The sequence below is a fragment of the Danio rerio genome, chromosome 5, assembly GCF_052040795.2.
Source record: "Danio rerio strain M-AB ecotype USA chromosome 5, GRCz13ab, whole genome shotgun sequence".
NCBI classification, from domain to species: Eukaryota; Metazoa; Chordata; class Actinopteri; order Cypriniformes; family Danionidae; genus Danio; species Danio rerio.
This window is the reverse complement of record NC_141025.1, coordinates 30,326,785-30,353,488: the sequence shown is the minus strand read 5'-3', so window position 1 is coordinate 30,353,488 and position 26,704 is coordinate 30,326,785. Positions and strand designations below refer to the sequence as shown.

The following is a 26,704-nucleotide window of genomic DNA, read 5'->3' as shown; positions in this document are numbered from 1 at the left end:
TAAATAAAATAAATAAATAAAAAATAAGTAAATAAATAAAATAAAAAAACTTACATTACTAATGCTTTGCTTCTTAGACTTTACACAGCTGAAACTTGCCAACAGCACTTATTCATTGTTGCTCTTATAGTTTTGTAAATTGCTTCCTTGTCCTCATTTGTAAGTCGCTTTGGATAAAAGCATCTGCTAAATGACTAAATGTAAATATAAATACAAGTCCTGGAAATTTTAGCATTTTGCAGTATTTTAAAGTTTACATTTGGTGATTTGGTGAACGCATTTTTTATTACATGAAGACTTATTACACATAAAAGATTGATACATTATGGCATGAACTCTTATCTTAATTAAAAGAACAATCTTTAAAGTTGTAGGAAACTGTAGAATTTTGTATTGCTTTAAAATTTGGATTTCCATTGATTATGATGTATTATATTGTAATTTCACAGCAAAAAGTGCAATGCACATTTTTTTTTTGGTACAGTCTTCAAACTTAACATAATACAGCTTACAAACTCCCATTTAAATTGAGATTAACTGAGATAAAAAAAGACTGTAATTATTTAGTGTGTTGAATAGAAGTGAACCAGAAATTGTTACTGAATGTTATCACTTGATTAAATGGGCGTTATCAGTGGTTATCAGCTGATAGATATGGGCCAGTAGGGTCCTTCTGCGCCTACTAGTAGGCTTAGAAGGTTGTTATCATCCATCCACATCATTAATCAGCTATACTTATAGAGAAGACTCCAGATGCAGATCCAGATCTGTTTTTAACGGTAGATTTGTTACCTCGAACAAATGCAGAACAGCCAATCACTGCAATACTTTTATCCATAAACAAAACTTGTATCAGTCATAGACTTGGGTTTGTTACTGATGGTTCATTGGAGAGTTTGACTGATGGTTGCTTAGCAATGTCAGAGGCAAAACTACCGGATCCTGATGAATTACATTGTACAGAGTTTTTTTTTTTTTTTTGCAAATGTGTTGGTGATCAAATCATATTCCCATCTTAAACTAACCATACTGTCTGTTTGTTTGGTGTGCACCAGAGTGCATTTTCTGTATTCACACCACACAAAGAAGGGAAAGCTACTTAAGTTTGATTCATTCTAACCAAACAAGACAGGTGTGATTACAATGAATAAAATCAGAACATCAGACTTTTACCCAGACTTGATTTGCCTTTAACGTCACACTCCCAGATATTATTTATCCTGCTTTGAGAACTTCAGAATCTTTCTTCTCCCACTTTCTCCAGATGTTGAACCTGTTTGTGGCCGTCATTATGGACAACTTTGAATATCTGACACGCGACTCCTCCATCCTGGGCCCTCACCACCTGGATGAGTTTATTCGAGTGTGGGCGGAGTATGACCCAGCCGCATGGTATGTTTCAACCTGCACTCCCCGTCAGATGGAGACCTACTCTTGTGATAAATTTAGTAACAGAGTTTGGCAACAGTTGTGAGAAGGAGAGTCTTTCTGTTAGGTCTCTCAGTTTAGACCACTTTTATAAAAGACAGAGATGCTGAATATTCCTCTTTGATAATGTGTGATTGAAGACCTTCCACGCAATGCCCGTGGTCTGGATATGAATGGGATCTTGTACTCCTATCCACATCCATTCTGTCCACAACACAAATGTGCTCTCCAAGCTTTCTTCATGTATGTGTCATGTTTTGCTTATTCTTTCCGCAGCGGACGGATTTCCTATAAGGATATGTACAATTTGTTGCGAATTATCTCGCCCCCCCTTGGCTTAGGGAAGAACTGCCCTAATAGGGTAGCATACAAGGTTTGCAACCCAAGCAACTTTCTACACTCGTGTGGCCTCTGTGTGCAAACGCCCAGAGACCCAAACTTGAATGGCTGTGCTCAAATGACTTGCGAACACACAAGCACTTGCCCCACCAGATTTGACTGGCTTTGGTTAATGATGCTGGATGGGAAACAAAGCTTTCAAGGCCATGTATTGAAATTTGAACACACTTAAGTACATTATTAGCATTCCCAATTCAAGGATGGCCATTTGACTGATATCAAGCAATACTGATTGATTTACATTTATATATCTAAACCTTAAAAGTCATGAATTAAATCAAATGAAGCTGGCGTTGAAACCTTTGTTTCCGTGCACTGAAAGAGGAAAATCCCCTGATGTCTCAGCATGCAGATGCAGACATCTTCAAACAATGCAGCCATTCTGTCACCATCCACTCCTCGTGTCATTTCACTCACCTCTTCCATCTCTCCTTATCAGGGATCAACTCTCTCACCTCTGACCTCTGACCTCTAACCTTCGGGATCCATCTCTGACCCTGCCAGGCCAGGATGGCATCCCTGTCCATGACACTCTTGGAAATCTAATTAACAAAAGATTTCTGTTTTTTGTCGTCTGTTGTTTGTCTTTTTTTATCATTTTGTCTTGTTTGGTTTACTTTCTGGACCTCCTTGTTTCTCTTCCCGTCTCTCTAACTCCCCATCCTTTTCTTTATTTTGGATTTTTTGCGTTGTCTGCACTGTGAAGTGGCCGTATCAAGTACCTCGATATGTATGAGATGCTGCTCCACATGTCCCCACCTTTAGGTTTGGGAAAGAAATGCCCTCCACGAATCGCCTACAAGGTAGCTCAACTTCACATGCCCTTTCCCCCTGCTCGTACTGTCTTCTCATTGGCTTATTCTTCAGCCAATCTCTGTGCTCTTGCAGTGTTTCCCCTCGTTTTTTGTTTAACTGTTTTTTTTTCTCCCCACGCTCTGATCTTTTTGGTGTAGTCCCTCCTTTTCCTTTTTCAAGATCTCCCCTACACGTCCTGTGTCATCTAGGGATGGTCACAGATTAATAATGAGTATGACTACAGAACTTAAGTGTGTTTAATGGTTGATTACAACACAGGTTTATTGGGAATACATGTCTATAGTGATATTGATGTTGCTTTTGTACATTTTACAGTGCTGTATAGACCAGATCATTTGAATCTGTGAATTGTTACCTGGACACTCTGAGCACATTTTAACTGAAAAGAATCAGCTCATTTGTGAATTGAACAGAGCAATCAGGTCTTTGAGCAAGTGACAATTTATCCAGCTCAAATCATGAGAAATGATTTGGAATACAGTGAAGCAAAAGTTTTCCAAAATTGCGATGCTGACCAGAAAATGTATTTGTTAACAAATCACAGACTATGGTGAAAGTGTTTTTATATGAACAAGGAACCTCACAAAAATACTACGCAGGCTTTTCTGAAAACGTAGCCCTATATACGTTTCTGTAGATCACGAATTACGTAACCAGAAGTACGCATGGCTGCATTTCGTCTGTAAAATTAACACTATGGGGTGGCTTGACACCATTCCCTTTTGTGCTTATCAACTTACCTCCTATGGACAGCATGTTGTAAAATGTGAAATTGTGGTAAAAGTCATGTGACAGCTTTTCTTTTTTCAGGGTTGCTTTTTTAAAACTGTTGGTTGGGTTTTGGGAACTGGGTGGATCAATCCGTGCTTTTTAATACATCATTGGTTGGGTTTAGGGAAGGAGGAGGGTGGGTCAGTCAGTCAGTCATTCAGTCAGTTGACAGCAGCCTCTGGTGCATTTACGTAAGAAGAGCAGGCGCGAATGGAGATATTTGGGTGAATAAAGAGATATTTGAGATCAAAAAGCAACCTCTGGTGGATTCGCAAAAAAAAAAAAAAAAAAAAAACATAGCTCCTTGGACGTGTTTGGTGCTCTCCAGAAATGTATATAGCAGTACATTTTCAGAATGAGCTTTGGGTGCAATTATGTGTTTATCAATCAATAATCTTTAATAAGATTTTAATAATATATTTTATATCTAATCTTTTATATATATATAATGTTTTAATACCAATAATCTTTTAATAATATTACATTTTGTGTCAAAGTGTTTATCAATCAATAATCTTTAATAATATTACATTTAATAATAACACATTTTTAATAATATTACATAATATTATATAAACATTTTACATTTGTATTACATTTTTTGTGTGTGTAACATTAAAGTTTGTTTCTATGTTTTTGAGTTTTGCTAAAATGTAGGTAGAGACATGTACTTTCAATAAGCATATGTTTATGATAATAATTGTAAGTGAGATTGTAAATCTCAGTTTTATCTGTGGTCATACTTCATATGTATAAGATTTGCCCCAAAAGTTGCATTGTGTAAGGGTTTGTGCACGACATTGCAAAAAGATTTTCTCTACCAATCATGCACTTTAAATGCAAAATATTTTATGTAAATATTTACATAAAATTTGCCCAAAATGCACCTCCTATGGGTTTCTCTGTCTTTGGGATTCATTAAAAGGCCCCAAATTTAGCTCAAAAACCTCTTTCAGAGCCCGTTATGTTAAATTAGAACAGGAAAGTTCCCCCCTCTCACCCTTGTTTTCATGGAGCAGTGTGTGTGTAACCTAAGTTGCTTTCAGTCATGAGAACTATGCACTTGAACTCTCTCTCTTCCACTGTTGGCGGTTTTTCACTTATATTCTCTTTGAGTCTTGCTTGTGCTGTCTATCTCTCATCCACTTGATCATTACCTCTGTGTTTTCTTTCTCATGTGGCCTTCTCTCTCTCTCTCTCTCTCTCTCTCTCTCTCTCTCTCTCTCTCTCTCTCTCTCTCTCTCTTTCTCTCTGCAGTGTGTGAGAATGAATGTTTATATGTGAGACTGTCCACTTCTTTTTTTCATCCTGAACTGTTTTTCTTGCACTGCTACTGCTAGTACATGTATGCTCTTTTGCTCAGGGGAGCTCAACTCTTCACAATTAATCACACAAAATCTTATACCTAAAAATATAAATCATATGATTTTACTTGTCATGTTTAAAGGTGCACTCAGTCATTTTCCTATGAATAGTATTTAACATTTGCATACAATAATGTACAAAACTATTTGTTTGTGTAACTCCTTTTTTGAATTGTTTGACACCTGTTCTCACAGAATAAATAATTCATGATTGATTGCAAATTTAGTATTTTTGCAAAAATACCGCAATATAAATATTTAAGGGATGCTACATCAACACCAGTTACACTCTCAGGATTAAAGGTGCATGAGCTGTCACTGTAGTTAGGTCTACACTACCTAACAAAAGTCTTGTCATCAATCCCAGTTATAAGAGCAACTAATTACAACTTGACTTCTAGTTGATTATTTGGAAAAGTGGCAGAAGGTAGATTTTTCCGATAAATCATCTGTTGAACTGCATCCCAAACATCACAAATACTGAAGACCTATTGGAACCAGCATGGATCTAAGATTCTCACAGAAATCAGTCAAGTTTGGTGAAGGAAAAATCAAGGTTTGGGGTTACATTCAGTTTGGGGGTGTGCGAGGGATCTGCAGAGTGAATGACAACATTAACAGCCTGAGGTATCAAGACATGTATGCTGCCCATTACATTACAAACCACAGGAGAGGGCAAATTCTTCAGCAGGATGGTGCTCCTTCTTATACTTCAGCCTCCAAAGAAGGTCAAGGTGCTCCAGGATTGGCCAGCCCAGTCACCAGACATGAACATTATTGAGCACATCTGGGGTAAGATGAAGGAAAATGCATTGAAGATGAATCCAAAGAATCTTGTTGAACTCTATGAGTCTTGCAAGAACAATTTCTCCGCCATTCCAGATGACTTTATTAATAATAAGTTATTTGAGTCATTGCAGAAATGTATGGATGCAGTCCTCCCAGCTCATGGGAGTCATACACAGTATTAATTCTTTTTCCACTGCACCATGACTTTATATTTTATACTGTACAATATTTCTGTTAAGTGATGAGACTTCTGTCTATAAAAAAGTCAGACTGTCCTAAATAAATAAAATTAAAAATTAAGGCATGATCCTATTTTATTTTAGTAAAATAAACAATCTAGAGGCCTTTGCCTTTCAAATAAGCCACTTCTGATACCAAATGATCAGCTAGAAGTCAAGTTATTTTTTGTTTTTCCTAAAACTTGAATAGGCAACAAGACTTTTGTCAGGTTGTGTAAATTAATACCTCAAGGATACACATTAGTACCTAAAAAGTACAAAAGTGTACCTATTAAAGGATTTAGGTTCTAGTATATACTTTTAAAGTACCATTTTAGACCCTTTAAACAAAAATGTATACCTTTTGAAAAGGTACCACCTCAGATGCAACTGTCGTACCTTTATTTCTGAGAGTAGTACATACATATTCCTGTGCAATATAAAAACTAAAAAAAAAAAAAAAAAAAAAAAATGAGTGTACCTTTAAAAGTAGAATGTAATTTCAGTAATTCCAAACCAAAATGACACAACTGACCTTATATACATGATTTGTACTGTTTTTATAATATGTCTGAACAAGCCATTTTAAATGTATGTTTATCCGTATTATATCTACAAAAAGGCACTGCTCAGCATTTGGCTCATTAATGAAACTGCTCATTAATGAAACTCTAAAAGCACTTTTATTGATTAGTAACCCCAGAGTCGAGCTCCCATGTCCTCTGAAGCCCCTCATGGTTATGTGTACATGCTTTTCTTCACTCTCGAGTTGGTGTCGGTTTATCACTAGTGCACTTTGGTTGCGGATCGTAGCCTATAGCAGTGAATGTGAATGTTTGATTCTGTATGTTTCATGTGAACAAAACTGTTTGTGTGCTTGAAAAACTAGGAATAAAAAACACTGACCACTTTCAATATATTTGTAGCTCGATTGCTGGAATGCATGAGTCAGTAAAAGAACATAACTGTCTAATCGCAAATGCACACAAACTGTTTTGTTTAAGTTTTTGGGTTGATCTGCATAATGCTGGTTTGAGGAGTGTGTTTACCACACTAATAAACCTCATGGCTCCCCCTAGCGTCTGGTGAAAATGAACATGCCCATTGCGGATGACAACAGTGTACACTTTACCTCAACGCTGATGGCTCTGATCCGTACTGCCCTGGAGATCAAACTGGCTTCAGGTCAGTAAGTCTCTTGCCCTTTTTATTGTCTAGATGATTGGGTAGTTAATATATAGATTAGACAATTTTCATCCAGAAAATTGTATAACCTTCTCTCGCTTAATAAAGAATCTGCCTTTCTTTATTCCAAATCACTCCAAATGTGATTAGTGCCTGATGGAGAGATTAACTCTGTGCGATCTGTTCTGATGCTGCTGCCTGTGCCATTTCCACTCATCAGAGCAGTGTGTGTGTGTGGGATGGTGTGTGTAGCATCTGTTGTTGTATCTCTCTTTGAGTTTGGCACTGGATGGAATTTTCAGCAGTACTGTTGGCAATGCTTTGGGTTGCATTGATCTAAATTTATTAACCCTTTTTTTAAAGATTTTTTTTTGACCTTCTTTGTAATGTAATGTTGCTGTGGTGCTGTGGCGTCTTTCATAAGTTTTTTAGGCACAATATGTAATTTGTGAATAGTGGTATATAGCTTTTAGAATAGTGCTGTAGTTTGCTGACTTATGTAATTAGATTTTTATGATATGTTTTGAGGAATGTTCAGATCCAGAAAAAATAGGTTTTTCAAACTAGTGGCACAGAACGTTTTATTGTGCCACCATGCCGATGTCACACACCTTCAATTACCACTTTGGTTTTATTGAAACAAGTAAATCCCCAAAAAAATGCATTGATATCTTGTGCATTTTTTAGACTGCACAGAGCATTATAACAGAAGCCTGACAAGTATTTAATATATTAAAACTTTTTCCTCACATGATCAAATACAATAGAACCAGAAGCTGTTGATTGTGCCTTAATACACAGAATCAATTAACTGAGAAAAAAAAAAAAAAAAAAAAAAATATATATATATATATATATATATATATATATATATATATATATATATATATATATATATATATATATATATTATTGGCTCAATAAATGAATTAATTATTGGCTGAATGAATGAATGAATGAATGAATTATTAGCTGAATGAATGAATGAATGAATGAATGAATGAATGAATTGTTGGCTAAATGAATAAATAAATGAATTATTGGCTGAGCGAATATTTGAAGTAAATAAATAAATGAATTATTAACTGAATTAATGAATTATTGCTTGAATGAATAAATTAATGAACAAATGAACAAACTTTTTCCTGAAAGAATAACATAATAAATTAATGAATTGATAGCTGAATGAATGAATTTTTGGCTTAATTAATTAATCAGTTAATTGTTGGCTAAATTAATTAATTAATTGTTAACTGAATAAATAATAAATCATTGGCTGAATGAATGAATTATTGGCTAAATGAATGAACGAATTAATGAATTATTGGATGAGTGAATGAAGGAATGAATTATTGGCTAAATGAATGAACAAATAAATTAATGACATATTGGATGAATGAATGAATGAATGAATGAATGAATGAATTAATTAATTAATTAATTAATTAATTAATTAATTAATTTAGAGCAGATGAAAACTAAAATGTTTGAAAGGAGAATGTCTTTGAAAAAAATAATCAAACATTGAAATAATTTGACTGTATTGCATTGTGTATTAGGGCCAATTTACACCACACTAATAGAGGTAAACAAATGGCAACAGTTTGTCAGATTTTGCTGCATCAATATGTAGCCTCTGTGTCTGAATCAGCTGTTGTTGGTTCAAAGAATGTCTGCGATGGCTATAATTTTGGTGATTACTAGTGTTTATCATGATCTGCCAATGTGGGGGGAATTGGCATGGAAAGGAAATACACTTAATGTACTTTGGTGCTCATGAATGTGTCCACAGGCATGGTGGCTCAGCGTCTGTCAGATGCTGAACTGAAGAAGGAGCTCTCTACAGTTTGGCCAAACCTGTCTCAGAAGACCATGGACCTGCTGGTCACTCCACATAAACGTAAACACCATAATGATTCATTACTCAGAAGATTCTTTCTAACTTTGACTAAAAATACTCTCAAACACTTGCACACACACACACACACACACACACATACACACACATACACACACACACACACACACACACACACACACACACACACACACACACACACACACACACACACACACACACACACACACACACACACATATATATATATATATATATATATATGTGTGTGTGTGTGTGTGTGTGTGTGTGTGTGTGTGTGTGTGTGTGTGTGTGTGTGTGTGTGTGTGTCAGAAGAAGCACAAATATACCATATGTAAACCAAGCATATCTGTAAACATATCTGAACATAACACTGAACTAATGACATCTAGTGGTCACTAATGGAACTTGGAATAACACAACTAATACAATGTATTTGTGTCTCTTGCAGCTAATGAGCTCACAGTGGGGAAGGTGTATGCAGCTCTTATGATCTTTGACTATTACAAGCAGAACAGAGCAAAAAGACTTCAGATGCAGCAACAGCAGCTGAAAGAACAGGCAGGACCTGGATCTCAGGTGATGCATAAGGACACGTTCAAAACAAGTCACAAGTTTCATCATATTAAATAGTGCTACCAAAACAATCAACCATGATCAGTTGTATCCAAAACAAAACTTTGTTTTTTATATGTCTTTGTGCTGCTGTGCATATTTATTATTTATTATGTGTGTGTATATATATATATATATATATATATATATATATATATATATATATATATATATATATATATATATATATATATATATATATAGTCAGTGTGACCTGGACATTTCTGAGACTTTTATTTCAGTATATTGCTGTACAGTACTTCAGACTGAAACTAAATATTGACTAGGGGCAGGTTTTTTTTTTCGGTGCATCATTCCTTTACAATAAACTAACATAAGAGGAGGGGTGGGCTTAAAAATATTGTGGCTGATGCCATCAAACGAACGTAGGCAAGGCAAAGCAAACTTTTTACACAATTTTACACAACCGTAGTTGATCCAAAGTGCTTTACGATAATAAAATAAAATATTTAATAAAAAGTTAAATAAAACTTGTATTAAAAATATAAGAAAAAAAAAAAAATATATATATATATATATATATATATATATATATATATATATATATATATATATATATATATATATATATATATAAACTGAAATACAGATATGAAACAACATGCATACATCACTCAAAGGCTGGGGTGGAAACATCTAAAGTCTTTAAATTGGTTTTATTTTAATTTCAGTTATCTTTGGAATTTTTGTTTGTTGCCTGTTTTGCTTTATTTGTAAATTACCAATGCTCAATTAAAAAAGTATTTAACTTAGATTTAAAAGCATCCAATGATGGAGAAATCCTGATGTTCAGTGGGAGACAGAAAGCTCGATCACCTTTTGATTTGCAGCGAGACAGAGGGACAGACAAAAGAAACTGATCAAAGGACCTTAATGACCTACAAGCTGTATATGACCCAGGTTCACTGATATAGACACTGATATAGAATTGTGCAATGTTTTATTTGTGAAAAGACGGATCCTAAAATCAACTCTGAGTTTTAAAGGAAGCCAGTGCAATGAGGCAAGGACAGGGGAGATATGATCTCTTTTCTTAGTCCCTGTTATCAATCTGGCGGCTGCATTCTAAACCAACTGTAACCAAGACAGTGTTGACTGAGGTAGACCAATGTACAAAGAGTCACAGTAGTCTAACCGAGAAGAAATGAAAAATTACATCAACATTGAACGACTACCACTCCAAGTCTGAAAGCAAATAGGCAGACTTCCATTGAAGATTATAACATTTTATTTTATTTCTCCAGTGTATTAACTTATCAAGAATTGTTTCCCTAAACAATACCAATGTGCACTTGACATTGTAAATTTTGACTTTTCAGTCACCAACCTATAACACTACATAAATAGAAGTACAATAAAAATATTTTGTTGTCAAAAATAAAAACTGATGGTAATGAACATCTGGACACATCTGCTCTCTCTCTTGCTGTGTTTATAACAGTGTGTTTTGACTTTCTCTGTTTGAAGAATAAAGTCAGCGCTCTCTTAGAGCCCATTCTCCCACTAACCCACATGCAAGATCAGCCAGTGAACGGTGTCGATTCAGCTTCAGAGTGTCAAGCTCAGACCAGACCCAGCTCCACCACACTCAACAATGGACGCACAACGTGAGCACAGAATCCTTGCTGCCTTCACATTCACTACATTAACAGTAACATGTTTGCTCTATCTATTCAGATGTCTTTTTTTCTCTTGCCTAGTCTTGACAACACAATAAAAGGGTCTTCATCCTGGGCCTCAGAGAAATCCAAGGAAGTCCAAAAGTCTAAACGGAGACCAATGTCTAGAGGTCAATCTGAGGATGCCTCAAATGCAAACACTGCCCAGGTGCTGTAATTAAACTCTCAGTGTTTTTCTTGTGTGATCTTGTGTATTTACCTCTTTATGGTGTTTGTGTGTGTATTAGGAGTCAGTAGAAATGAGAAAGATGGAGAACAGTGCCAACACAGTGACCTCTGGTGGCCTTGAGGGCCAAGGACGTGCAGCGTCCATGCCAAAACTCAATGCTGAGATGCAGGTATGCAGTTTTACTTGTTTTATTTTTAACAACATAAGTGAATATGCTTAATGAGGAATGCAAATGATTGAGGATTTATGCCTTAATTCTAAATAGGACTGAGTAAGATGGACAATAAATAACGTTTATATTTTTGTACTGAATTTTGCTAAATATAATATGTTATGTTTACTGTTTACTATCAAAGAATTGTCTGAAACAATGATTGCTGTATGCACATGCATCTATTATTATTCTTATAGCTGACTGCATAATCTTAGTTATTCATTTTCTTTTCGGCTTAGTCCCTTTATTCATCAGGGGTCGCCACAGCGGAATGAACCACTAACTTATCCAGCATATGTTTTACGCAGCGGATGCCCTTCCAGCTGCAACCCATCACTCTCATTCACACACATACATTACGGACAAGTTATCTTACCCAATTCACCTATACCACATGTCTTTGGACTTCTGGGGGAAACTGTAGCACCACAAGGAAACCTAGGCAAACACAAGGAGAACATGCAAACTCCACACAGAAACGGCAACTAACCGAGCCGAGGCTCGAACCAGCAACCTTTTTTCTGTTACGCAATTGTGCTACCCACTGCTACCGTGCTGCCCATAATCTTGGTCTTGTTTTATAAATACAAAGAAACATTTTTCACATGCCAGGTCTGATGAAAATGGAGCATTTTCTTCTGTTTCAAGGCACAGGAGAAGTAAAACATAATACAATTAGTCATTGGTAGGTTGCCAGATCTGCACCCTGGATCAGTTTTCGGCCTGTGCTGGCTAGGAGGAAGTGAACTGAAGCTCACAATCAGACTAAGTAGACTGTCAAGAAAGAGGTTGAGATTACTTTTTGCTTACTTTGAGATGGACTTATAAACCCATCTTTGTTTGAATAAATGCAATTTGCACAGAACTAGCTGAAAGGACTGATGCATTTTACAAATGGATTGTTTTGTTTTAGGATCTCAGCATGCAGCTTGCTTTATGTTATAGTATGCCAGAACGATAGCGTCAAAAATAAATCTAAAATCATGCAAGCATGAAATTCACATTCCATTTGGGCTCGGCAAAAGACAATCCGTCCATTAAGACTCATCAGGATATTCCTCCTATCAAATCACACCTATCCCACACCTCTCCAGTGCTAATGGGCTGCCCGGGCTCGCTGAGTGCCTCTATTTCACTCCTAAATTTGATTCCCATCCAAAACCAAATCTCTTTAAAGTGCAAGACCAACCGATAAGAGACATTAGATGCTGAATGTAGCGTTTCAGCACCTGCTAATATGGCCAAATCCCTCTGATTTCTGCCGAGGAAATCCCTTCTCCACTGGCACACAGCCACCTCCCATCCTTCTGCTCGGCGGATGAAAAGAAGGAACCAAATAACAGCCTCAACACACAGATTCTTTTAAACCAAAAACTTTGCATAACTATGACACATGGGAATACCTGTAAAGACATGATTTACAAGCATGCCTTAAGGAATGACTTGGTTCTGCCATAGATGGACAGAAGAATAATGATAAATGGGAATATGAAGTCATAGAGACAAAATTGTGTTGCTTCAGAAAAAAAAAAATTATAATAATAAATATTAATGAAATAATTTATATTTATTGTTTATAAAATAGCATGCATCTTTTGTAAGCATTCAGAAAAATAATTTGATCTTATCCCCCCACAGCTGGGGTTTTCAGTGTGGTTTTATAAAAAATATATATATATATTTAAAGTATGTAAGAAACCATGCATTGAATGAATATATTTGTTTTGATAACATTTGCCTATAAGTGGTTTTAAAGGGAACCTATTTTACCTCTTTTGAAATATATAAGATAAGACTTTGGTGTCTCCAGAATGTGTCTGTCAAGTGTCAGCTCAAAATACCCATTCGATTATTTATTATATAACGTAGAATCAGTCCATGTTGGTGTCTGAGTATACTTTAGCTGTTTTTGTAGCCTGTGGCTTTAAATCCAAATGAGCTGCTTCTCCCTGTCCACCACTCCGACGTGCATGTCTGCTTTTTCATGCGTTACTTCAGATAAACAGCCGTCAGTGATAGAAACAGACATAGATGAATCTGAAATAAGATCACGAGTCAAAAATACTAAGTAAGTTCATTTGATGTATTTGTGGTGGAGTTTAATCAAGCCTTTCTGAAACGATGAGTCACACAGAAATGCTGTTTGCAGTAGAGCTGTAATTGGGCCATAAAAGTTAGGTTCAGCACGAGCCCGACAATTACATTTTCATTGACAGCTTTTTAAAAGCTTGAACCTTTTTACAGTCTGACATTATTTAACTGTGCACATACACACAGCTCTTTTGCCTTTTTTTAAGAATGAGTCATTTATGCATGTTTTAACATTATTTATTTATAAATATACATATACAAATGTATAGGCCACTTGGAAGTTGGAACACGGGAATAAAATAGGTCCTCTGTAACATCATAACATCTCAGCAGTCTATTTAGGCCTAGGTAGCTTTTAAATTGGCCAACATACCAATAAAAATGAGTCTTTCCTAACAAATTAAATTAAAATAAATTCTAAATTATGATGGATATCTGGCAATAACAATATTAATATAAGATAAAGGCTCTGTGAGATTTGTTTTGCCACTTCTCTTCACAATCCTGCCTTAAGGCAATGGTGAAGCTGAATTATAAAAGAATAATGCCAATATTAGTCTATATACTCTGTCTATATACATAATGCAATTTTGATTTAATTAATAATTAGTTATAATTTGAAAATCTATTACTCACCAAGATTAGGTTACGTGTTTTTTTGGAGGAACATTATTGAATCTACCGTAGATGGCTTTAGCCTGGTGGTGAGCTCACTGAAGGTGCGTCCAGCAGCACTGAACACCCTTTCACTGCTGCTGCTGGCCGGGATGCATACTGTTGTACTGATCTGGCTAATTTTGTAAGTTTTGGGTAGGATTGTTTGTTCATTTTCCACCAGCCAACAACATTTATTTCATTTTCCATGACAGCGGTTTTTATAGTTGAAATGTTTAACGTTTCAAAAAGTTGATATTCACATGTGCCCTTTAAAGTATGACCTTATTCTACATCCTTAATCCAACCCAAAACCTTAACCCAAGTACTACTAACTAAGCAGCTAATTAGTAATTTATTGAGCTTATAATCTTCGGTAATGATTTATTAGTGTGAATTGTGACTTTTTGAGCTTTGGCTCAAGATAATTTTGCTTGAAGTACAGCACATAATCACTACTTGCTCCAAGCTGACATATTTTCATGTAATGTTTGTTATTCTTTTCTCTCTTTCTATGTTGTATCACATTTTGTCTTCTGATGCGCTCAGAGGAGTCATTCCCGTCAATCTCCTGGAACATTACTGGAAGTATGATTCAGTTTTTTTAAATATTAAAATGTATATATAAATATTCTAGACTGCAGTAAGACTTCAGATTAGAATCTAAGATGAACTTCATGTTTTTAGTTAAGCCTGTCTGTCCTCAGTATCAGAATCTAAGAATTAGCAGCCTGTTGTACTGCATAACATGAAATCAAAGGAGCTCTATACTGTGACTTACCTTTGATCGTTTCAGACGTTGTTAAAACACACCTGTGGATAGGAGCATAAATTGGGGGTCTAAGCCCAAAATTAACGTTTCCACAAATGGGATTAGCTCAGCTGCTACAGATGTTACCCTGCCTATGATACTTTAAGGCCATAATTAGCCCTTGGATAGTTACTATGGTTCAGAGCTCATCCTTGTTTTGATGCATATGAAATAAAATAGAGGTTTAACGTACAAGACAATGTTATTATAGGCAATTTTGGTACAGCATTCCTTGTAATATTCCAAGATAACAATATCCAATTTATGTAACCACCACTTTTTTTTTTTCTCAGCCCATTCCAGATTCCCCCATGAGGCGCTCTGCATCCACTTTTGCACCACAGCGCCCTCACGAGGTGAATCTGAATGACTACATTCTGGAGAAACCTGTTCAGGAACGCCATCACCACCATCACCATCATCACCGATGCCATCATCGCCGGGACAGAGACAAGAAACAGAGATCTCTGGACAGGTCGCCTACTGGCCATCACAAAACTACAGGTCAGTATAATTTTGTTGCTGCTATTGTGAATTGTGAAACAGTTAACAGCAAGAAGCAAACCTGCATTGTTGTTTCATTACAGGATCTCTCTTATTTTGCTACAGGTCTGTATAGTTTTATTGCTGTTGGGTCTCTGTGAAACACAATTAACAGCAAGAAGCAAGCCTGTTTCATCAAAGGATCTTTTTTTTGCTTCATTTTAAATGAATCTTAAACAGGAATCAGTTGTGTTGAGGATTGGTAAAGTGCAGAAGCAGGGCCTGATGTGAGAGTGTCCGGCCGCAGCTGGCCTCTATTAGTCAGATAAAAGAGGCTGACAGACACGCAGACCCATGACCTGCTAATTTATGGTTCCCTCTCAGCAGGCCAATAGAGAGCAAGGAAGAAAAAATTCAGAGGCAGTCAGGTTTTTGACTTGAGTCTGTTGAAGAATGTGAAATCCAGAGGAGAGCGGACACTATGAGAGATGAGGCTGCCACAGCAGGGCTCAGTGGCTCAAGAAATCCTGTTGTTTTGTTTTGTTTTGTTTTAGTGTTTTTTTTTTTTTATCAGGAGGGCGTAAAAATACCTTAGCCTTTCTCAAGTTCTAAAGTGAAAATTGTGCTTAATTATTTTCATTTGTAAAACAAATTTAACATGCAATGCAGAGTTTTATGATGTATTTTAAAAATGTTGTTTGAATATTAAATACAATTTTTTATTAAAATTGAAAATTTTAAATGTAATTTTTAAAGTTAAAACAGCTTAAAGCATCTTTAAATAGAATATACATATTTATAATTAAATCTTCATATTTTTGATGAAACATTTTGATGTTTTAAAGGGGTGGTCTAGAGTGTATTTTTAAGGCTTGGTTATGTTTCTAAGATGCAAAGCAATTTGTGCACTTGTCACGTATCATCTGTGTCGTGTCATTTGGAAGCTCAAATACAGAAACAGAACAAGCTCTGTGGAAATAGCAGCATTTGGACTGCATTTTAGTTTTCTCTGCTAAAACATTACTGCACTACAGCGCCTCTGGCCACGCCCCTTAACTGTGCGGGGTGTATGCGTTTGGTGAATGCGAGTAAGTGTTCGTGATCTCACTAACCCGGATGTATTTTTTTGTAGTCCCCAAACTTTGTTCGCTGTAGGCCTTGCTAAGCTAACTCTGTAAAAGCCAATGTCTCTCTTTGCATTGAACTTTGAGCGTCTTACATTCAGAGAGTATGTTTATTTTCTCACAGCTACATTACACACCAACTAAAGTTTAAAATATGATCTCGTAGTGGACCATCCCTTTAAAAGATGGTCTTTCTTGTCCTCATTTTCAGGCACAGCCACTGACTCTGTAGAGGAGAGGGCACATGACCGGGGTCGTTCCCATGAGAGGAAGCACCATTCATCTTCAGGAGAGAAGCAGCGGTATTACTCGTGTGATCGCTATGCCAGTCGGGAACACTGTTCCAGCAAATCTGCCGTGGCAAGCTGTGCCACCTCACCCAGCGAGACCCAGGAGGCCAATCTTAACAAGCAGGTGGGATAGTTGGTGTCGAAACAGGACAGGGACATGTGTTAAAATGAAATGTTGAGTCAGGTGCTTAGAGACTGGAGAATGGGGTATAAATCCTGAGTTAACAGTAAGCTCTACAGGCAGCATCTACCTGTACGTCCCTGAGAATGGAAAAGAAAACACACATTGAGCCTTAAGTACAGTAAAGTACTGTGCAAAGGTCTTAGGTAACCATTAGATTTGTTGTTTTAGCAATGGTATATTTTCCATATAATCATCTCTCAGTCTCAACCTGAACAGCGAAATCATATTTGGAGGGAAAAACAGCTGATAAAACACTGACAGTCATCAACTGGCCAAATTCCAGACCTGAATATTTGGGATTACCAAATATACAAAAGTAATAAATAAATGTTTCAAGCAATGATATAAGTCTTAAATTATTTGTAGTATTGATATGATTTTAAAAATGCTCCGTATACTTTATATATTGGTAATTATAAACACTGATTTGGCCCTCTTTGAATGAGCCTTCTGTGTAGATACAGACATGTCAATGATTACAACAAGTTGCTTTTTTATATAGTGATAAGACATTAATTCTAAACAATATATTTTTCATGTTACAACCCCTTTAAGTTTTATACACATTACCATGAAACTAATATGTTTGAGTGGCTTATCAGCTGAGTTAAATTAATTTGAATTCAATTCATGAACTCAACTTCTGTCAGTCATTAACAGTAAAAGAGTTACTAGGTCAATTAGCTTTCATTTATTTTTAATAATTAAAACAACTCTGCATTTTTCCCACATCTACTGGCAGCAAATGTATCCAAATAATTGTAATTGAATTAATATATGTATTAAAAGGTAAAGTATTGAGGTGATTGGTTGGTTGAAGTATTTTAAATCAATGAGAATATTGAGATAATGTATATTGTTTTGTTACAGAATTTTTGGTTGCACTTTCTTTGCCCATGTACTTAAAGTCCAAATTAAATCAAAATGTAAAATCTGAAACAAAGCAAATGGTTGTTTTGGTAGTCTTTGGCAAAGTCTGCGTATCCCTTCAGCAATTAATTTGCTGAGAGAGAAAGATGAGAGGAGGAGTGCAAAAGTAAAACCTCTCTTCCAGTCATCTGGTTCAGTTGGAAATACACCTTTGTTCCAAAATGAAAGACTGAAGCAACTTCCAGTTCAAGTGGTCTTAAACATGTATTTGCCTAAGGGATATTTACGCCTACCAATGGGATATTTAAGGTAAATATATGGGTTATAGTAAGGTTTAGGAGTAGGTTAAGTGATAGTACCTATTGTGGTTATTACCCAGTACATGTACACTACCTGTCAAAAGTCTTGTCCTCGATCCCAGTTGTAAGAGCATCAAATATTAGCTTGACTTCTAGTTAATCATTTGGTAAAAGGGCAGAAGTTAGATTTTTTCAATGAATAATCTGTTGAGCTGCATCCCAAATTATCACAATTACTGCAGAAGACCTATTGGAACCCGCATGGACCCAAGATTCTCATAGAAATCAGTAAAGTTTCAAGAGTTCACTCTTAGCTGATGATTGATAATAAAGCCAGTTTGGCGTGCTGTCCCGGGAGAGAGCCCTGAGCTTATAAGATCCTCGAGCCCTGGGCTCCCTCCCGTTGCAAGGCGAGAGGAGAGTTTGAGCTCAGGTAGATCTCGATGACTCCCCCTCTTGCTTGTTGTAGCTAAGTGTCAGATATGGGTGCTGAAAGGTGTACTCAGAGTTTAGCTAAAGTATTTGGATTAATTGTTCAGAGTGCTTGTTTTTGAACTGTGGGAGGAAACCGGAGGACCTGGGGAAAACTTACGCGACCACATGGAGAACGAGCAAACTCCACACAGAAATGCAGTCTGGTTTGGAAAGGAATTAAACCAGGGGCATTCTTGCTGTGAGGCAACAGCGCTAATCGCTGGCCACCATGACGCCCGTTTGAAAGGAGGGAAAGTAGGGTTGGGTGGGGGGGGGGGGGGGGGGTTCTTAAAGACGAAGATATTGAGATGAGAAAAGTCTGGTTATTTATAGTGAGTTAAGGATCGTCTGATAGGATAATCAGTCATTAGCTAAAGTTGGAACAGCTGTGAACAATCATAAGCACCTGATCCTCTCGAAATTTGTTTATAAATAAACTTCACTTGGTGAGGGAAAAATCATGTTTTTGGGTTACATTTAGGATGGGGGCGTGCAAGAGCTCTGCAGAGTGGATGACAACAACAGCTTGAAGGTATCAAGACATTTGGACTGCTTAATAGATTACAAATCACAGGAGAGGGCAAATTCTTCAGCAGGATGTGCACTCCTCATACTTCAGCCTCCACAATAAAGTTCCTGAAAGCAAAGAAGGTCAAGGTGCTCCAGGATTGGCCAGCCCAATTACCAGCCTTGAGCATTAGTGAGCATGTCTGGTGTACGATGAAGGAGGAGGCATTGATGATCAATCCAGATAATCTTGATGGAAAAACGCTTTCTTTGCCATTCCAGATGACTTTATTAATAAGTTATTTAATAGTCATTGCAGAGATTTATGGATGTCTTCGTCCAAGCTCATGGGATTCATACACAATATTAATTAGTTTTTCACTGCACCATGACTTTATAGTCTATACTGTACAATATTTCTGTTAAGTGATGAAACTTGTGTCTAAGCAAATTTAGACATTACAATCCTAATTAAATAATTAAAATTCAAGGCATTATCATATTTTATTTTAGTAAAATAAGCGTAATCTAGAGGCCTTTACCTTTCATAAAAGCCACTTCTGATGGCAGATGATCATTTAAAAGTCAAGTTATTATTTGTTGTTCCTAAAACTTGGATTGGCGACAAGACATTTGTCAGGTTGTGTAAAGACTATGGGAAGTACATATTATGTACATACAAACAGTACAGTAAATAAAGTGCAACCCAATATTTTTTCCTCTGTTTTACATATTGTGATGATGTGCAGTAAAAGTTTCTCTTCTCTTGAGCTGTAGTGCAAGCACTCATAGGCTTTCACTTCTCTTTCCACTCTTCTTCCACACCATTTCTCTGTGCATTTGTCTGTCTTTTCTTTCCTTGTTGTTGCTGTCATCTTCATTTTTGTCCTATTTGTCTTCCATCTTTTTCTGTCTTGCCCAACATATTGTTCCTTCCTTCCTTCCTTCCTTTGGCTCCTGGTCCCTGTCTAACCATTTGGGCATTTCCCCCTCATCGTTTTTATTGTTTTGATTTGCTTGTTTAATTTTCATCTAGGGCAGTGGGTGGGCTAAGGGGAGCCCGGTGTTGTTGACTTCAGGGGCGAGCACTCCAAGCCGCGGGCGCAGACAGCTGCCCCAGACCCCCCTCACTCCTCGTCCCTCCGTGGCCTACAGGACTGCCAACTCTTCCCCTGTGCAACTTCTGGCCACAACGACCAGCTTGCTTCCCCCGAGTCCCGGCAGGCTGAGCCGTGGTCTGTCCGAGCACAACGCTCTTTTACTCAGCGGCTCTATCTCCAGCTTGCCGGCCCCCGTCAGTCGCATTAACTCAGAACCCTTCTTGGGGCCCCCGGACCACCCTGCTGGCTTGCAGCCCGAAGCCTTCGCTGTCTTCCAAGAGGATCCGAGCCCTCAGATGGGCCGTTCTCCTCAGACTGTAGGGATGCCCTTCGTGGCGATCCCCCCACCTCCCCCACAGCAGTTTCGCAGGGTCCCCAACGGGTACCACTTCTCCACGGGCCCCAGCGCCAGCAGAGGACGGGCACAGCAGTACTACCCAGAGGCAGAGGTGGAGGACTGGTGCTAGCATGGCTTTAATTTGATTGATTGATGTTTTCCTTTTCTAATCATGATGAGTTTTATCATCTCTTATTTTGCGGGTGGTGTTAAATGCAGTAATACATGTATTTGTTTTAAAATGTCAAGGTGATGAAACCTATACTTGTACTTTTGGCTTAGAAAGCAACAGACGTGAGATCTGTGGGTGTGATCGCTTTACAAACACACAAGATCAACAGTTAATGTGAAAACACTAGTCTTTGCCTTTCTACAGGCAATAGATGCCAAATCGTGCTTGCGTATCCTGGTTAAAGAGTGACCCACTGCTACAAATGTAGACCGCAATGGGCATCTGGCCAGTTTCCTTTAATGCCAGCCTCTGAGATGCACTCCAAGTGCAAATATGCCCCTGGAAATGTTATCTTGGCATTCGAAATGTATCTTTTATGGAGCAAAGTCTCAGTTGGAAGTGTAAGCAACGAAACGCACAATAGCTGCGCCCCCTAAGAGAATTACACATTATTTCACACTGTTGTTAAGCAGATTGTTCAGTATGCTGCTGATGACCATTCCTTGCACTTGTATATAACTATGTGCAGAACCTTTGACAACCATAATGTAGTTTGTTTTGTATGAAATTGTTGTAGATATTTTATCTATTCATTATGTGCTTTTTTGTATTGCAAAAACAAAAGGTTTTACGTAAGAAAACAATGCTTACAGCTTCACCATACTGTCAGGTCTACAGATTTTTCTCGACTGCTCCAGATGTTATTTACAAAGTGCCTAACCTTTTGAATATATTGTAGTAGGGATGCAACCTCAGCCTTTTTTAGTGCATCAACACTTAAGAGAGTGAACTGAACAAGGGGTAAAAGGAACTACAAGGTGATCGCAGGCCTTAACTCAGAAGCAAAGATACAGTACCTTTGAATTCACATTAGGTTTTTTCGAATGGAAATGACAGTATGATTGTTTTGGTTTTTTAATTCTCGTCTCCTTTTTTGTACGATTTTAGTACTGAATGGAATATTGAAAATTCCATTACCAATATATTAGTGAACAAAACTGCAGTAGTTGTGTATTTGTCCTGACGGGGACTTTATAACCAGTTATAAAATTGCATGTAAAAAAAAAAAAAAGGCTTCAAGCATTGATTGACCATGGTTACGGAACCGATATTTATGGTGTGTATCTCCTGTCCTGATGAAGATGCTCAAACTGCATTGCTATTTGCCTTCTCTGTTTGATCTTTTACGGTTAGATGGACTGAGAGCTGTCACAAAGCAGTGTGTTTCGCTCGTGTAGCAGCTTTCCCAGTGTGAGCGCGTGTTGTGTTGCGTCGAGTCGGGGTCCTGGCACCGATACAGTAGGCTGATCTGTGTTAAGGTTAAACTTTCCCCCTCATGGCACTCCTCCAAACACCCCCAGACACACATACACACTCACCGCTTTCATTCTGCCGCCGTTCCCCAGCTGCTGGCCGTATAGAAATATGGTCGGCTCCTTTTTATCACGCTGGTAACATGAGAGGAATATTTAGCCACCTGAATGCAGAGGGTGTGGCGGTCTGAAAACACACACACACACACACACACACACACAAAAAGCCTCTATTGGGACACTGTGCGGTCCAGGATCACTTCAAGAGCATCTGCATTAACATCACATGAATGTGTTGGAGAAGTGTTTGGCTAATCAGGTGATTCTTGGCCACTGATGTGTCAGGACTTTGCAGACAGTGAATGTTCTTTCTTTTTTCATTGTTTTTTTTTTTTTTTAAACTTATATTTTCTTTACGTAGGGCTATGCAACGAGATGACACTTTGAAAAATATACTTCATTCATTTTGTAGCTTTACCTGCTGGGATACCCAGATTCAGGCTTTAGCATGATAGTGACCAAATCTTTCTTTCTTTTCTTTTTTATAATAAAAACATCAAAAAATGTATGAAAAACTATATTTTAGAATGCATAATGGCACAATGATTTAAAAAGCAGAAATCAGCAAAAAAAAAAAAAAAAAAACAGACATTTATATATATATAAAAAATTGCAAGTTTCTGAATGTGCATGCGTCAGAGATGTTCAGTTTGTCAGGGGGAAAAAAAGAAGAAATGTTTCAAATCTACAGTCTGAACAACTGCTATTTTTCTACGTACTCTGTGAGACTAAGGTTAAAGGATGTGCTGACATTTTGCTGATATTGTTATGAGTTGTTGCATTGTTCATGTTTAACTATGGAACAAATCTTTGCACTCACAGCACATCCATTGATGTCCTTTGGCATGTTGCCATAGGGGATCAAAACTGTCAATCAATAGATAAACCCATTTATTCAGCTTCTCTCTGATAAAAAAAGCTCCATCATCTACCAAACCTTTCATAATTTATTGCCAAAATCTAAAACTATCTACTCCCCTGTACATCAACCAAATCTTAAATGTGGCTGTTTCCAGAAAGATTAATGTTTGCATGGTCTTAAACTGTATGTGCATGTTGAATACCCATGGTTGATCTTCGTACCTTTTGATACTATGTATTCATTTTTTTTTTGTTAGATTTTTTAACGACCTTTGATATGAATTAAAGGGTTTGTTGAGCTAAGACAAAATAATAATAATAAATAAATAAATTGTTGAAACATTTATAAATAAAGGAAACAGTATTGAACTTTGTTTACAGCTCCATCCATGCATAAGAGCTGAGACAGCCTTTATTTAATTCTGCTATTGACTTGTTTGTTGCCTGATTTCTGTTCCATGGCCAGACTTTGAAATCTGCAGTTGTTTCTACTATAACTTTTTGTATGAAGCCAAGTCCTTGAATTAAAAAAAGAGCTCAAATAAAAACAGATTTGTGGTTTATTATATATTTGCATTCCTCTGGATGCCTTTTTCCTTTTGTTCTACAGGTTTTTTTTAATGAATGGAGGGGAAATATGACATCTGCAGCAGCAAAATGCCTTTTATTTGTCTATTTTTGTTTGATGACATTGCTGATTGATCAAAGCATTGAAATGTGCAAGGTAAATCAGGTTTACACCTGTCTGGAGGCTTGCTGGAATCGGATTCGCTGCTTCATGTAATGTGGGGGGAGTTAAGGGGGATGTTTGGAAGCATGCACTTGGAAAGCAAGACTTCCAGAAGTAGACTGATAACAGATATCAAGCTCAGCACTTCTGTCAACTTCAACACCAGTCACGCCAGCTTTTAGATTAAATATACATATTGTTTTCCATTAAATATATGTATATTTTCAGTTGATTGTTCATTGTTTACCAGGACGAGAGGAACACTAGTTTTTAAATATGTGGCTGATTTTATCAATGTGTGCACTGGTTAAAGCTTTCCATGCGGACTTCTCGGAAACAGGATCTGGTTCTGCGGACTCAGGTAAGGACAGAGCGGAAACACTTTACCTGTGTTCGTCATTAGTGTAAACAAAAGGTTTCGCTATAGTTTAATATTAATAATTTGCAGATGTTATTTTATTATAATGTGAAGTATTAAAAAGAAAAATGTCCTAACTCACACGTTGTACTTTTTAATTCATTAATTAACCACTTGAAACTGACGTCCAGGTGAATTAATAACCTGTTAGAGTAGGTCAAGTAGCCTACATAAAGACTCTTAATAGACTACAAATTATCAAAGTCTATGCTTGCGTTGTTTGTGGACATTTTACGAACATGTTATTTCATTTAAAACATTTTATTGTGTTTTATCGTCTATTATCCCGAGGGGGCGATGTGGTAACTCTTATACACGTTTAAAACTTCCACATTTTAGACTATTTCAGGCTAGAATTAACTCAAATTACTTATAAGCGCTCTTCAGTGTTTGAACTTTCAGCAGTGGAAGTTAAACCACACTGCTGAACCAAACTGAACAACTCTTAAAAACTAACACCGTTTCAATTTACTACAATCTTCTATGTGGAGCTACTTTGACTCAATCTACATTGTAAAAGTGCTATAGAAAAAAAGATGAATTAAATTGAATTATTAGTGGTACATTATGTTGACGATAAAACTCAAGGCATAATTGTGCTGTCAACAGCTGTTGAACATATTTCTTTGTGAAAAGCATAGCCACATTCAAGTTCTTTACATTTTTCCTGAAATCTGTTCCACAGTCGTATACCACCATGTCACAAATTGTGCTTAAAAACGCCCATATGTGCAGGGAATCTGATTTAAGGTTTCTAATTGAGCTTATGTTACAAACGTTTCTCATGGGCCCTGTTTCAGCCACCTGTCTCATTGAATGGTGTCTGTCTTCTCAGTGGTTTGGAGAACATTCTGGGTAATCTGGGGATTATTAAAGTGAGTCTGCAGAACCCATTATGCGATTAGAGTAGTAATATGTTTTACAACAGTGAGTAAAATGTGCCATTCATGACTGTGTTCTTTATCTATTCATTGAATTTGCTGGATTTTGATTACAAGGGCTCCTAAACCGCTTCAACCTGTAATATTTTCAGATTACTGAGTTAGATGCTGTAATTCGTTACTTGGGGTGACCCCTAATAAATAAGGGACTAAGCTGAAGGAAATTTAATGAATGAATGAGTTAGATGCTGTACATGAGATGTTTCTAAGCCTTGAGTCACATCATAGAAGAGTTCAGAGATGACTGAGAATGGTCTGGTCTCTGTGTTGTAGTTTTTGGGGCATGTTCTCGTTTTACTGGAAGCACAGCTTGCTTTTATTTGATCATGTCTAACTTTCAGACCGCGCATATGTCTTTTTAAAGGCCCTGTCTGATTGAAGTAAAGTATCATTGTCTTTACTATGGTCAGGTAATAATGCATCTTGTCATTTTCTGTCTTTTTGGCAAGGATATTCAACAAGAGGTAAATGTTTGATCTTGAATATTGAAAAGAGAAATCGTGCATATTTGAATTTGACAGCAGCATGGTTGCTCAGTGGTTAGCACTGTTGCCTAACAGTTAGAAAATCGCTGGTTCGAGTCCCGGCTGGAACAGTTGGCATTTCTGTGTGGTGTTTGCATGTTCTCCCCATGTTGGCGTGGGTTTCCCCTGGGTGGTCCGGTTTAACCCACAGTCCAAAGACATGCGGGTTTAGAGGAATTGAATAAGCTAAATTGGCTGTAGTGTATGTGTGTGAATGTGTATGGATGTTTCCCGGTACTGGGTTGCAGCTGGAAGGGCATCAACTGCATAAAACAAATCCTGGATTCATTTCACTGTGGTGACCCCTGATAAATAAAGGGTTAAAGCCGAAAGAAAATTAATGAATAAATGTTGAAATGGACTAAATAAATCTAACTTAATGTTATAGTGAAGATTTTATATGAAAAGCTTGGGATCATTAAGATTTTTGTCAAATAAATCTATAGCAGTTAAAAATGGCAGCATTCTTATTTAATATATTTGAAAAATCTATTCGAAAATTAAAATGATTAATGATGAAAAAGCATATTTTTCCCCCCTAACAAGTAGCAATTACTTTATTAAGCCATTCTAATATGATGCTCATTTCTGATTATTATCAGTATATTCAGGCAATTGCATAAAGAAATGTTAAAATCTTTAAACAATATGGATTTACATACTGTCACTTTTGACCCATATAATATTTGAGGAATATAAGTATTAATTAAGTATTGTTGGGAAAAAGGAATATATATATATATATATATATATATATATATATAATTTTTTTTTTCATTTTAATTATTATTATTTTTTTAAAGGAACCTTTTCTCTCATTAAACAAATGTATTTGTATTGCTTAAAGGTAATATATTAACTCAACTTCTGTTGAGTGTGATATGCTTTGCATACAAATGAAGCCTTTTTTGCAG

The 26,704-nt window shown here is 36.8% G+C and overlaps 2 protein-coding genes across 19 annotated transcripts in view; both read left to right on the top strand.

The window, feature by feature from the left end:
• The window catches only part of cacna1ba (calcium voltage-gated channel subunit alpha1 Ba), a 190,962-nt gene extending 167,219 nt beyond the window's left edge, over nt 1-23,743 (top strand). For 7 of the 17 annotated variants that reach the window (XM_087252004.1, XM_087252003.1, XM_087252000.1 and 4 more), the window contains 12 exons: nt 1,265-1,392; nt 2,534-2,630; nt 6,865-6,970; nt 8,763-8,870; nt 9,301-9,428; nt 10,953-11,092; nt 11,186-11,312; nt 11,392-11,502; nt 14,842-14,880; nt 15,397-15,607; nt 16,922-17,124; nt 20,371-23,742. In XM_087252004.1, the coding sequence (XP_087108130.1) occupies nt 1,265-1,392; nt 2,534-2,630; nt 6,865-6,970; nt 8,763-8,870; nt 9,301-9,428; nt 10,953-11,092; nt 11,186-11,312; nt 11,392-11,502; nt 14,842-14,880; nt 15,397-15,607; nt 16,922-17,124; nt 20,371-20,901 (1,929 nt within the window). In that variant the 3' untranslated portion in view covers nt 20,902-23,742. 17 annotated transcript variants of the gene reach the window in all.
• Nucleotides 23,744-24,016: 273 nt separating this feature from the next.
• The window catches only part of si:dkey-61l1.4, a 92,373-nt gene continuing 89,685 nt past the window's right edge, over nt 24,017-26,704 (top strand). For both annotated transcript variants that reach the window (XR_015491273.1, XM_087253552.1), the window contains exon 1: nt 24,017-24,268. Coding sequence is in view for 1 of the 2 variants with exons in the window: in XM_087253552.1 (XP_087109678.1) it covers nt 24,184-24,268 (85 nt within the window). In the remaining variant the exon portion in view is untranslated. The remainder of the gene's footprint in view (nt 24,269-26,704) is intronic.